Source organism: Lepus europaeus, chromosome 1 (genome assembly GCF_033115175.1).
Source record: "Lepus europaeus isolate LE1 chromosome 1, mLepTim1.pri, whole genome shotgun sequence".
Taxonomy (NCBI): Eukaryota; Metazoa; Chordata; class Mammalia; order Lagomorpha; family Leporidae; genus Lepus; species Lepus europaeus.
In genome coordinates this window covers 84,163,086-84,176,728 of record NC_084827.1, presented here as the reverse complement: position 1 = coordinate 84,176,728, position 13,643 = coordinate 84,163,086, and the positions used below count along the sequence as shown (strand labels likewise).

General features: G+C 37.1%; 1 protein-coding gene across 1 annotated transcript in view; it reads right to left on the bottom strand.

The window, feature by feature from the left end:
- KYNU (kynureninase) overlaps window positions 1–13,643 on the bottom strand; it is a 172,915-nt gene that overhangs the window by 128,234 nt on the left and 31,038 nt on the right. The window contains exon 3 of the mRNA XM_062186263.1: window positions 9,079–9,199. Within this exon, the coding sequence (XP_062042247.1) occupies window positions 9,079–9,199 (121 nt within the window). The remainder of the gene's footprint in view (window positions 1–9,078; window positions 9,200–13,643) is intronic.

The following is a 13,643-nucleotide window of genomic DNA, read 5'->3' as shown; positions in this document are numbered from 1 at the left end:
TTCCAGAACATCCCCCAAATCCCAAAACTTAATGGATATGTATGAATTTCTTGAATGCATACTCTATAGAGCTTGTAATTATTCATTGTTCTGGAAGCTGGGATTTTTAGTCATGAGGCTACTTCACTGTTGACTTGCATAACCAATTAAAAATCCTTTCTGCATACAGCTCAAATAATTTTCTGCATGTTTCCCTTGGAATATATGTTAGAGAAGAACCCTCAGATATTCTGCCCAAGTACAAGTCCAAGCATCCTAAATGTTTTATTTTGGAATGTTGAAATTATATAAATGCTATTAATTTACAAAACAAATATATTCTTCAAAGTTATTAATCTATTTTAGAAATCTTATAGAAGTGAAAATGAAATGGTACAATCATAAGACACACATTTTAAAATAAGCACAGAGATAGCTGTTCCTAAAGGAACTCTGTTTTTCTCAATTTTGCATTAAATAAATAGTAGTTTTAGAATAAAACTTTTGAGTCCTGCTATAGTCTGAATATGCCCCTCCAAAATTAATCAATGTGACCATATCAAGAGGTAAGGCATTTAGAAGGCATTTTAAAGTCATGAGGGTAACCTCATGACTGGTATTAGCATCCTCTTGAAAGAGATACGATGGAGGTGTGTACCCCTTCTGTCATGTGAGAATACAGCAAGGAGCAGCATTATAGCATGGAGCAGATTTCACTGGATGTCAAATAATAGCACCTTGAATTTGGAACACCCAGCCTCCAGAATAAATTTCTGTCCTTTGTAAGTTATCTTATTTCATATATTCTATTATACAACCAAGAACAGACTAAGACAGGTCTTCAAATATTTCTTAGGGCATATCTATTCTTAAATTTCCTTTAGTGCAGTATAAATACTCAGACAAAAGCCCTATGAATTGCAATACCAGGTTGCATTGTGATCAGAAATGGTTTATTCTGTAGATAAATGTGGTAGGCAATATGTCTACAATAGCCCATAAAAATGAAAAAGATGACACCAAATGAACCAAATAGCATTTTCTACTTTTCAGGTACCGGAAGATCAGATATTTGATACCTACATCCCTCAAAGATTTCTTTTTGTCAAAGCACTCCAATTTTTAGATTACTATTAAGACTACACATTATTAAAGATTCATTTATTTGAAAGGCAGAATCACATGTGCATGTACATACACACGCACACACACACTCACACAGAGACAGAAAAGGAGAGGTAGGAAGGGAGAAAACTATCTTCTCTCTGCTGGTTCACTCCCCAAATGACTGCAACAGCCCAGATTGGGCCAGGCTGAATCCAGGAGGCAGGAACTCCATCTGGGCCTCCCATCCAGTTGGCAGGAACTCAAGTACTTGAGCCACCATTTGCTATCTCCCAGGAACATTAAGGAGCTGGAATGGAAGCAGACTAGCCAGGCCTCAAACCACACTCCAACATGAGATGAAGATGTTGTACACATGCCAAACTGTTAGTTACAAAGTTACAGATTTTAACATTAACAACTAAGCAGCTAATTTCAATGTGCATTACAGTGTTGAATAATGTGTAGCTCTCTTTGACTCAGTGCTTTCCCATAATGATCCATTGCCCATGAGAAGGAAGCACTGATTTAGCTTTCATGGCATCCAGAAAGTATGGTCAGTGGTAATTGAAGGAAGTATAAAGAAACATTTGTCAATATTACTGGCCACAATAACAGGAGGCCCTGGGTTGAGAGGTCAACAGAACACATTAAGGGGGCAGTTAATACAAAAACCAAGAAAATGTCAGAAAAGAAATGGAAGGGACCAACACCTCACCAAAGTGGTGTGAAAATTACTTTAAATGGAAAACATGTGGATAAAAGCAGCTGCAGTGGTGGGCTGCAGCATGTTAAGTTGCCCTTTAAGATGCCCACATCCCTTACCTTAGTGCCTGGCTCAGGTTCAATCCAGCTTCTTTTAATACACCTGGAGAACAGTAGATGATGACCCAAGTATTTGGGTTCATGTCATTCATAGTGGAGTCCTGGATGGAGTTCCTGATGGCTATCTTTGTCCTGGTCTAGCCTCAGCTAGGCATTTGGGGAGTGAACCAGTGGTTAGAGATCTCTCTCTCTTTCTTTCTCTATTTCTCTCCCTCTCCCTCCCTCTCTCCCTCTCCTCTCTCTCTCTCTCTTTCTCCCTCTCTTTGTAATTCTACCTTTCAATAAATCAATATTTTTGGGAAAAGCAGCTTCAGAAAGAAACATTACCCAAACTTAAGCAGAGAGTCCTAAGAATACTTTGGCCATTGACTCTCCTTAGAGAAAAGATGAGCCTTAGCATTGAGAGGTGAAATTCAACAGTTATTGATTTCCTGCTGGACAGCTTCCATACAGGAATGATACTGCCCATAAGCAACAACATAAAGAATCCCAGTAGAACTTTTTCATAGTTTTCCACTGAAGCACTAAAACTCTAGGTTTATCTATAAACCCTTACTATTCTCTGTTCTGTAAGCTACTTCTTGTGGAGTGATTCTGCTTTTATGCTAAATGAGCTACTCTCCTGTTCATCTGTTCATTATCAATTAATTTGCAGTCCCCTCTCCAACATAAGGAGTTAAGTTCTAAGTTGCTAGAAAAAAAGTTTTACTTCCAACAGAACTTTCCTAGAAAACACCATACATGAGATTGTAAGCTGAATATTTGAGAGCAAAGCAAAGAAATAGTAGATTTAATATCCATGCTAGGTTAATAGGAAAAGACATGCTGATTTTGATCATGGGAAGATACCAGAAGTATATCAGGGGTCATAGTCCCAGGGGATTGTTGTTATTATTGATAAGTAATGACTCAGTCCTACCATTTTTCCATAAATATTCCAGTTTAATGTTTTGAATCTCCTAGAAAATATATAAACACATGGAGACTGAAGATCATGCTACTGAATGAACAGTAGATCACTGAAGAAATCAAAAGGGAAATAAAAAAATTCCTAAGACAAATAAAGATGACAACACATAAAATATTATGGGACACAGCCACAGCAGTGCTTTTTAAGATTTTTTTGTATTTATTTGAGAGAGTTACAGAGCAAGAAGGAGAGACAGAATGGGAGAAAGAGTAAGAGTGATCAAAAGAGATAAAGATTCTCCTTCTGTTGGTTCACTTCCAAGATGGCCACAACCGTCATTCCTGGCAAGGACATAGCTAGAATCCAGGAGCCAGAGGATTCATCCAGGCTTCCCATGTGGATGGCAGGCACCCAAACACTTGGGCCACCTTCTGTTGCTTTTCCCATGCTATTAATAGGAAGTAGATGACATGAGCTAGCATCCATACATGGATGCCAGTATCACATGCAAAGTCTTTACCAGTTATATTGCAATGCCAGCCCCCAAATGCAGTGGTAAGCAGAAAGTTTATAGCAATTATTGTATACATCAAGAAATAAGAAAGGCATCAAATAAAGGATATCATAATGCATCTCAAGGAGCTAGAAAAACAGAAACAAACTGAACCTAAAATTAGTAGGAGGAAAGAAATAATACAAATTAGAGAACAAATAAAAAATATTGAAATAAGAGTTCTTGGCCAAGATGGCAGTACAGCAACAGGATGTTAGAGTCATAGGGGGAACTCAGAGAAGAGTTTGGTAAAATAAAGGATATAAAATCAACACACAAAAAACAACCCTTGTATACAGGGACAATGCCACCACAAAAGCTACAAAAAATTAAATACCTTGGAATAAATTTAACCAAGGACATCAAATATCTCTACAATGAGAATAAATAGAAGAAATAGAAGAAGACATGAAAACACAAAAATTGGAAAAAACTCCCATGTTCATGGTTCAGAGGAATCAATATCATAAAAATGCCTATTCTTCTGAAAATAATTTACAAATTCAATGCAATACCAATCAAAATACCAAAGGCATTCTTCTCAGATCTGAAAAAAAAAATGATGCTGAAATTCATTTGGAAACACAAGAGATCTCAGATAGCTAAAGCAATCTTAAACAACAAAAACAAAGCCAGAGGCATCACAATACCAGATCCTAAGACATACTACAATGCAGTTATATTCAAAACAGCCTGGTACTGGCACAAAAATAGAAGGATAGACAAATGGAACAGAATAGAAACACCAGAAATCAATCCAAGCATCTAAAACCAACTTATATTCAACCAAGGAGCTAAAACCACTCCCTGGAGCAAGGACAATCTCTTTAATAAATGGTGTTGGAACAACTGGATTTCCACATACAGAAGTATGAAACAGGACCCCTACCTTGCACCTTACACAAAAATCCATTCAAAATGGATTAAAGGCATTAATCTGACACAATACCATCAAATTACTAGATCATTGGGGAAACCCTGAAAGACATTGGCATAGGCAAAGAGTTCCTGGAAAAGACCTCAGAGGCACAGGCAATAAAAACCAATTCTAACAAATGGGATTACATCAGATTGAGAAGCTTCTGTACAGCAAAAGAAACAGTCAGGAAAGTAAAGATGCAACCGAGACAGTGGGAGAAATTATTTACAAATCATGAAACTGACAAAGGATTAATAACCAGAGTATATAAATTGATCAAAAAACCCAACAACAGCAAAACAAACAACCCAGTCAAGAAATGGGCAAAGGACTTAAGCAGACATTTTTCAAAAGAGGAAATCCAAATGGCCAACAGACACATGAAAAAATGTTCAGGATCACTAGCTGTCAGGAAAATGCAAATCAAACCACAATGAGGTTTCACCTCACCTGGGTTAGAATGGCTTTCATACAGAAATCAACCAACAACAAATGCTGGCAAGGATTTGGGGAAAAAGGTACCATAGGCCGGCGCCGTGGCTTAACAGGCTAATCCTCCGCCTTGTGGCGCCAGCACACTGGGTTCTAGTCCCGGTCGGGGCACCGGATTCTATCCCGGTTGCCCCTCTTCCAGGCCAGCTCTCTGCTATGGCCCGGGAAGGCAGTGGAGGATGGCCCAAGTCCTTGGGCCCTGCACCCGCATGGGAGACCAGGAGAAGCACCTGGCTCCTGGCTTCAGATCAGCGAGATACGCTGGCCGCAGCGGCATTGGAGGGTGAACCAATGGCAAAAAGGAAGACCTTCCTCTCTGTCTCTCTCTCACTATCCACTCTGCCTGTCCAAAAAAAAAAAAAAAAAAGGTACCATAATCCATTGTTGGTGAGAATGCAAATTGGTAAAATCACTATGGAAGAAAATTTGGAGATACCTCAAAAACCTAAATATAGTCCTACCATAGGACCCAGCCAACCCACTCCTGGGAATTTACCCAAGGGAAATGAAATCAGCAAATGAAAGAGTCATCTGTACCTCCATGTTTATTGAAGCTCAATTCACAATAGCTAAAACTTGGAATCAACCTAAATGCCCATCAACAGAAGACTGGATAAAGAAATATGGGAAATGTACTCTATGGAATACTACACAGTGGTTAAGAAAAAAATGAAATCTGATCATTTGCAACAAAATGAATGAACCTGGAAAACATCATACTTAGTGAAATAATCCAGTGTCAAAGGGACAAATATATGATCTCCCAGATCAGTGATAACTAACAGAGCACCTAAAAGGTGACCTCAAGAAGTGAAATTGACACTATGAGAAGCAATTACTTAAACATCCTTTGTCTTGACTGTTGAGGAACAGTTTATTGTTTCATTTTTTAAGTTTATTTTTTTTTATTTTCATTTTTTCTACTTAATACCATTGGTTAAACACTTTACTTAATGTAGAATTATTCATAGCTGTATTAAGTCAATTGAAAATAGATCCTGATTAAAAATAAGAGTTGGAATGAGAGAAGGAGGAGCTGTAAAATTCAGCATACATTCCTATGGACTTACCTCTAAGGGTAAAGCTAAAAACTTGCCATAGGACTCCAAATCCCATTAAGCTGGGTGGTACCAACCCCAATCTTACGTGATAAATTTATCATATTAAGTGTGGAATTGCTCATATAGATAGGATTAAGTATCAAAAGGATCACATAAATAAGACAAAGTTTCTGGTAATAACAATAGATAGAATCAAAAAGGAGAGAAAGTTCCAACATGGGAAGCAGTCCACACAGCAGACTCTTAGAATGACAAATGCCCTAAGCAGCATTCTGACCTCAGAATCAGCCGCTAAGGCATTCGGATCTATCTGAAAATCCCATGAGAGCATTTCAGGCATGGAAAGCAAAGACAAATTGGCAAAAAGTGTCCTGCATGAAGGATCTCTGCGAGACCCCAGAGGAAAAAAGGGGCCATCAAAGAAGGATATACTTTTCTCTGAAGCAAGGATGGAACTTCCTCTTTGCATATGGCCCTATCTAAATACCTTTGTATAGGTGAACAGTAAGGCTCTACAAAGTAACTATTGGAATTTATAGCAAAGTTTGGAAAAGCTACAGAGTTTAAAATACAAAATCAATAGTAATTTTATACACAAAAAATGTCATAGCTGAGAAAGAACTTGCAATGCAGTCCAATTCACAATAACTACATTCATAATGCATTCAAAATAACTACAAAAATTCAATTATTTGACAATGTTGATGATGTTGACTGGGCCACCATAGCATAAAGCAAGAAAACTAAGTAAAATGAAGAAAGCAAAAATATGACAGGTATCTTTTGGTTAGAAGGAATCCTGGGGGCCGGCATTGAGTTGCATAATGTTAAGTAGCCACCTACAAGGTGTCATCCTATGTAAACACTAGTTGGAGTCCTGGCTGCTCCACTTCCAATCCAACTCCCTGCTAATGTACCTAGGGAAGCAATGGAAGATGGTCCAAGTGCTTGGGCCCCTTCAGTTACATGTGAGACCCAGATGAAGTTCTAGCCTTCTGGATCCCAGTCAAAGACATTGCAGCCATCTAGGGAGTGAACTAGGAGATGGAAGATCTCTCTAGCCCTGTTTCTCTCCCTCTCTAACTCTGCCTTTCAAATAAATAAATACTAAAAATGGACTCTTTAATTACATTTACTTTGCCTAAAACATTAAAATGCACTTCCTTTCTGAATCATCTAATAGAAACTAGGTAGAAAAGTTTAATGAAGACTATGACATTTTCTGCTGTCACAAGGCAAAATGCAAAAGCAAAAGGCAGTAACAATAGGAGGGTATGTGTTACAGTGGAGGCATATTCCTGAAATATAACTTTAACATCTTGACAATAATCAACCAGTCTCACATTAAAGCAGGATAACCATAAGGGTATGAACAGAATACCAGGACAACATCTTTTTAAATGCCTAGAGGATAAAATAAATTTTAAGAAATGCACAGCCTTGCTGAATGAATATCCAAGAGGCAAGGACACTCTGCAAAGTTCAAATTCATTCGATCTAATTCTCTGCTCTCTCTTACATTAAGGCCAAAAATGAATATTAACCATTTTTATTAACTATGACCCTCATTTATTAAATACTAAACCTGATAGTAAAAAATGCTCCCAAATGTGGTGATGAGTATTTTGCAATTTATGCATAAAAGTTATGCAGATAAAGTTATAACAGATTAATAAATTATACAAGCCTCTGTCATTTTGCATTAAATTGTAAGCATACACTATTTACCACTAAAATTAAGAACTCTTCAGTTTTATCCATGTTAGTAATCAATGGCATAATCAGCATAAACTAAGCTTTAAAGAACAGGTGCTATACCCACCATCAAATGTGAGCAGCATAAAGAGAAGTGAAGAAATATTGTGAGTTTCTATGAGAGTTAAAGGTCTTGCCTCCAGAATTCTTATTCAGTGTTGTTAAATCTTTCTGAAATTTTGTTTCCTGACTTTCAGGCTTAGTGTACCCCCATTTTAATAGTTTATTTTTAAATATGCAGCAAATATTTTTAAAATATTTCAAATTATTTGGAATATTTAAAGATATTTAAATGTTAAAAACAAAACTTGAAAATGTATTTAAAATATTTCTAGTTTCAATTTTGTCAACAATGACTGGGGAAAGTTATATAATACATGACTAGGTTATTTTCCTTCAGGGGATTATAATATAGCCAATACAGAGAAACTAATGAAAACTTATCTCTAAACTGCCTACCCACAAGTAGTGACATTTGGGGAGGGCCAAATACTGTGGCTGAGATGGTTGGGTTCATGGAGGGAAAGGGTTCAGCTAAGGTGAGAGTGTGAAGGTCCTCCTTAGAAGAATAAATGAGAACATCACAGATGGAGAAAAACACAGTCCTGATACAAGGCTCCCTCATGCTCAGAGCACATTGCTAAGCTCACATTAAGCATCTTTTTCAACAAACCATCGTGCATTTGGGGAAAGAAATGCTTTCTGCCTCATCTAACCCTTCAACCTCCTCAACAAGTTGGATTTTCTTATTAATAAGAGTAAATATCAGGGCCAACGTTTGGTGCAGTACTTTAAATGGCTATTGAGATGCTTGCATCTGTATTGGGTGCCTGGGTTCTAGTGCTGGCTCTGCTTCTAATTCCACCTTCCTGCTAATGCACACCCTGGGATGCAGCAAATATATGTAAAGAACTGGGGTCCACCCAACCCATATGGGGCATGTAGATTGAGGGGGGATACCTGTTTCAGTCTGGCCTAGCTCTGGCTGTTGTGGGCATTTGTGTAGGAGTGAATCAGCAGGTGTAAGTCTCTCTCTGTCTCTCTTTTTGGGAGTGAACCAGAGGATGGAAGATCTCTGTATCTCCTTCTGTCTCTGTGTCTCCATAATTCTTTCAAATAAAATAAATCTGTTTTTAAAAAAACCTAAATATATAAATATTAACTTCTTTGTTGATCATTAAAAAATAACATGACTATATATGATTTGTGTGTGTCAACACAGGTCTGATAGAAACTGAAATGGTTTAAATATCATAAAATTTTTACTCTTGACTATGCTACTTACTTGGCATGTAACCTTATTCTGATGCTTATTTATTTCATTAATAAGATCAAGGTATTGATGGCATGATCCCCATAGTTTCTCTCTGCTTTTAAGTACTAGGATTGTATCCTATATATTTTCAAGTATTAAACACCCTAGTATGAGTTTAGTATTTTTGTTTGAGAAGTAGAATAGTAATTTTAAGATGATACTTACATTTTGGCCCACTTATCTAGTTCTTCTTCAAGATATGTTTTAACCATTTTTGGTTGAAGGCCAAGAGAATTTCCCAAGAAATAGATGGCATTTTCATCCTTATTCACTAAAGATAAATCAACTGAAACAGAATAATATATACAAAAAATGCTTATTCAATTAACTAACATTCTTCCACATGATGTTGTTAATCTAGTACAAACAATTAATATAATTAGCTCTAAGAAGGCTAATAAACAGTTTACAATTACTTCCAAGGATAATATCAGGTTCTCTGAGAAGTAATTAACCTCTTGCATTTATATTTTTAGATGTAACATAAATCTATAGAGGCTCATATGCAGATCCCTCATACTTATGGTATTCTATGGGGAAATCTAAATTAGCAACTACTCCCAGTCATGAATAGCCAAAGGCAATAGAAAAGAGCTAAAAATAGAGCTTTTTCACCTTATCTAATATTATTAGAAGTTACCAGAATTTAAGTAAGTACTAAACCCCTGTATTAATCAGTGTAGTAGATAAGTCATATTTGTAAATATATATGTAACCTAAATTATTATTTACATAATTAGGGAGATAAATTGGACTTATAGTTTTTCATTCTATATCTACAGACATATTGATATGTAGACTATTGTTATGTACATAGGTGAAGATTTTTCTCTATACCTTTCAAATAAATAAGAACTTTGATGGTTTACCTTTCTTACAGTTCACCACTTATACACAAGTCAGTCACAATGCTTAATACATAGTCTAGAAATGTACAAGTTTACAATCATGGTTTTGAACGAGCAAGTTTTTCTCTTAATTAAGGGGGGAAAAGTACTACATTTCTTGCTGACAATTCACCGGAATCATCTAATACTGTATTTGCTTTTACCTTAGACAATTTAATTAAACCCCTAAAGACTTTTTAATGGTACATCATCTATTTCAGCCCAATCACTTTCACAGATACTATACTGCTTTTTATTTTTTCATTGACAACTTTTAAACTACACCCAATAAATGTGGTGTTAGCATTGTTCACACATCCTAATGGTATTATTAACAGTTCTTTGTAGATGTAGAGAGCAAATAAAGATTTTTATTTAGAATTTGAAGATTTTCATTTGGTTTTCCATGAGTCAGTTTTCAATTTTGCATTCAAGTACATATAATTTGAAGGCTAAACATGTTCTGTAAATGTCAACTACATCAGTGACCCAGGATGAGGAGGCAGGCATGCATATTGCACATCCCATTGTCCTTTCTTTCTTTTCTTTTTTTTTTTTTTTGGGCTAATGTTTTTACTGACAAACAGGTAGTGAGCTACTTTCATTTAGAGAATTCTTTTTTAAAGTGTACTCACTGTGAAAGAACATCAAGAACAGCAGAATTGAAAACTGAATTATCTTGTCCCATTCCAGCCATTAGTATTCTTTCACAATGGCCCTTCTCCTGGTTGAGTTGTGGTTTAACAAATCTCAAATTGTATCAAATGGCAATATATGAGGACACATTACTCACCATTATACAATGTAATAGAGTAAAGTGTATTTCGTTAAGACTCCCCTCAAAATGAAAATATAATCCACCATTCTATACCCCAGTCTTATCTGATCTGTACAATGTGAGAGCCAAACCAGATTTTAAGTCATGGGTTCCTAGACTTCTCCTGTGCTGGTGGAACTAAAATCAAGGCTGTTGCTGTTGGAAGTATGAGGTGTTAACCGAGATGGGGAAGAGGACTCCACGGGTTGAAGGAAAAGCATGTGAATCAGCTTTATTGGAACAGTGCCTTCCTCAAGATTGAGGGAATAGAAGAATATATTTCCTGCAAGTGGTTCCAGTGAAGACGTTAGACATGGCAGAAAGGGCTTTCCGTGCGTATGACTGGGCACTGGGTAGGACTTTAGTGTTAAGAAGAGTCTGCTGCTAGTCAAGCCATGGAACTTCAAATGGCCATGGAATCTGGGATAAGGGTCAGCAAGAGTTCTTTATGGCCTCACAGACTTCTTCCTAGGACAAGATGGGGCTCAACAAGCTGTGGAAATCTAGGAAGAAGGAAGAAGTCCCAACATGAAGAAGCCAAGATTGTTTTCAATCATTTTACATGTCCAGCTTGAATGTGTTTTTAAAATGAAAATTATACTCATTACTTTAATCTATTAATAGGACTTTGTACTAAATTTAAGATCAACTTTCTTTTTTTTCAACTTTTATTTAATAAATATAAATTTCCAAAGTACAAATTTTGAATTATGGTGGCTTTTACCCCCAAACCCTCATCCCACCTGCAACCATCCCCACTCCTACTCCCTCTCCCATCCCATGCTTCAAGATTCATTTTCAATTATCTTTATATACAGAAGATCAACTTAGTATATACTAAGCAAAGACTTCAACAGACTGCACCCACATAGACACACAAAGTATAGAGTACTGTTATAGTAGTAGCTTCACCGTTAATTTGCATAGTACAACACATTAAGGACCGAGCTTCTACATGGGGAGCAGGTGCACAATGACTCCTATTATTGATTTAACAATTGACAGTCTTATTTATGATGTCAGTAATCACCTGAGACTCTTGTCATGAGTTGCAAAGGCTATGGAAACCTGTTGAGTTAACCAACTCTGATCTTATTTAGACAAGGCCATTGTCAAAGTGGAAGTTCTCACCCTGTCTTTTATGACCTTGTCTAAATATGAGCAGAGTCGGTGAACTTGGAAGGCTTCCATAGCCTTGGCAACTCATGACGACAGCCTAGGGTGGTTACCGGCACCATAAACTAGAGTGTCAATTTGTTGGGTCAACAACAGGAGCCACTGTGCACTTGCTCCTCATGTGGGATCTCTGTCCTTAATGTGCTGTACATTTTGATTTAATGCTATAACTAGTACTCAAACAGTATGTTTCACTTTGTGTTTCTATGTGGGTGCAAACTGTTGAAATCTTTATACTAAATTGATCTTTTGTATATAAAGAGAATTGAAAATGAATCTTGATGTGAATGGAAGGCGAGAGGGAGCGGGAGAGGGGAGGGTTGCGGGTGGGAGGAAAGTTATGGGAGGGGGAAGCCATTGTAATCCATAAGCTGTACACTGGAAATTTATATTCATTAAATAAAATTTAAAAAAAAAGAAAGAAATTGGACTGCCACTGAAACCAGAGCCCACAAGTTGGAACTTGTGACCTGAAACCAGTTGGGTTACTTGCTTGATCAAATAAAAAATGTTCAATAAAAAAAAAGAAAAAAAAACACCCACTAAGGACATAGATGAATAAATTGTTTACTATTGGATACAATTTAACTAGTTATTGCCTCACTTTTGAGGACTTTACAACTGAACATGATGTAACTCCATGTGTAAAGAAATGTGTAAAGATTTATTGATCAAGCTGAACCTCAGATTTCCTAAAGTGAAAATTAGATATGATCCTTGTTTTTCAAACTGAAAGAGCACTGTTACACTTCCTTTTGTGGCCATGAAATCAATTAAATAAGTTACAATGAAATATTATTTTAAGGAACAGAATGGTAAAGAATAGATATAATAGAAAATATAAACGTGCATCATATAATAAGAGTATTTCATGAAATGTATTTAAGATGTGTATGAGATGAAAAGCATAGTTCTTTTGTGGGTTATAAAAATAAAGTTAACATTGCATTAGTTTTACTCTATTTACTAAGGTCTGTAGTTCTGAAGGTGACTCATATTAGGCTACAACACCACAATATTCTTAATGATCCTTGATTTTCTTCTGCATCTAATGGCTGTTTCAAAAAAGCTTAAAACTTACTATAGTCTTCCTTTTCAAGGTAAACTTCTGCTTGATTCACATATTTTTTTTTCTTTTTCTTTTTTTTTTTTTTTTTTTTGACAGGCAGAGTGGACAGTGAGAGAGAGACAGAGAGAAAGGTCTTCCTTTTGCCGTTGGTTCACCCTCCAATGGCCGCCGCAGTAGCGCGCTGCGGCCGGCGCACCACGCTGTTCCGATGGCAGGAGCCAGGTGCTTCTCCTGGTCTCCGATGGGGTGCAGGGCCCAAGGACTTGGGCCATCCTCCACTGCACTCCCTGGCCACAGCAGAGAGCTGGCCTGGAAGAGGGGCAACCGGGACAGGATCGGTGCCCCGACTGGGACTAGAACCCGGTGTGCCGGCGCCGCAAGGCGGAGGATTAGCCTAGTGAGCCGCGGCGCCGGCCTGATTCACATATTTTAATGAGTCCTAAAATTTTGGCTAAGTATATTACTTCAGGACTGTGACTGAATTTTCATTTAGGTTTCATTTTCCAACTTCTTTCAATGTGTTGCTTCCAGTTTTCAAGAAGGGCTTCTTCCACAGGATTTAGTCTACTAGTGGCTCAAAGTAACAAGTGGATAAAGAAGCAAGCATTTAGGAGAGTGATTAAACCACATATTTGAATGTTGGCATCGCATGTGGTATTGCCTAGGTTTGAGATCTGTCTCCACTACAATTTCCAGCTTCCTGCTAATTCATATCTTTGGTGGCAGACCACATGGGAGACCATATTGAATTCCTGGTTCCAATATTTGGCTTGGCCTTGAT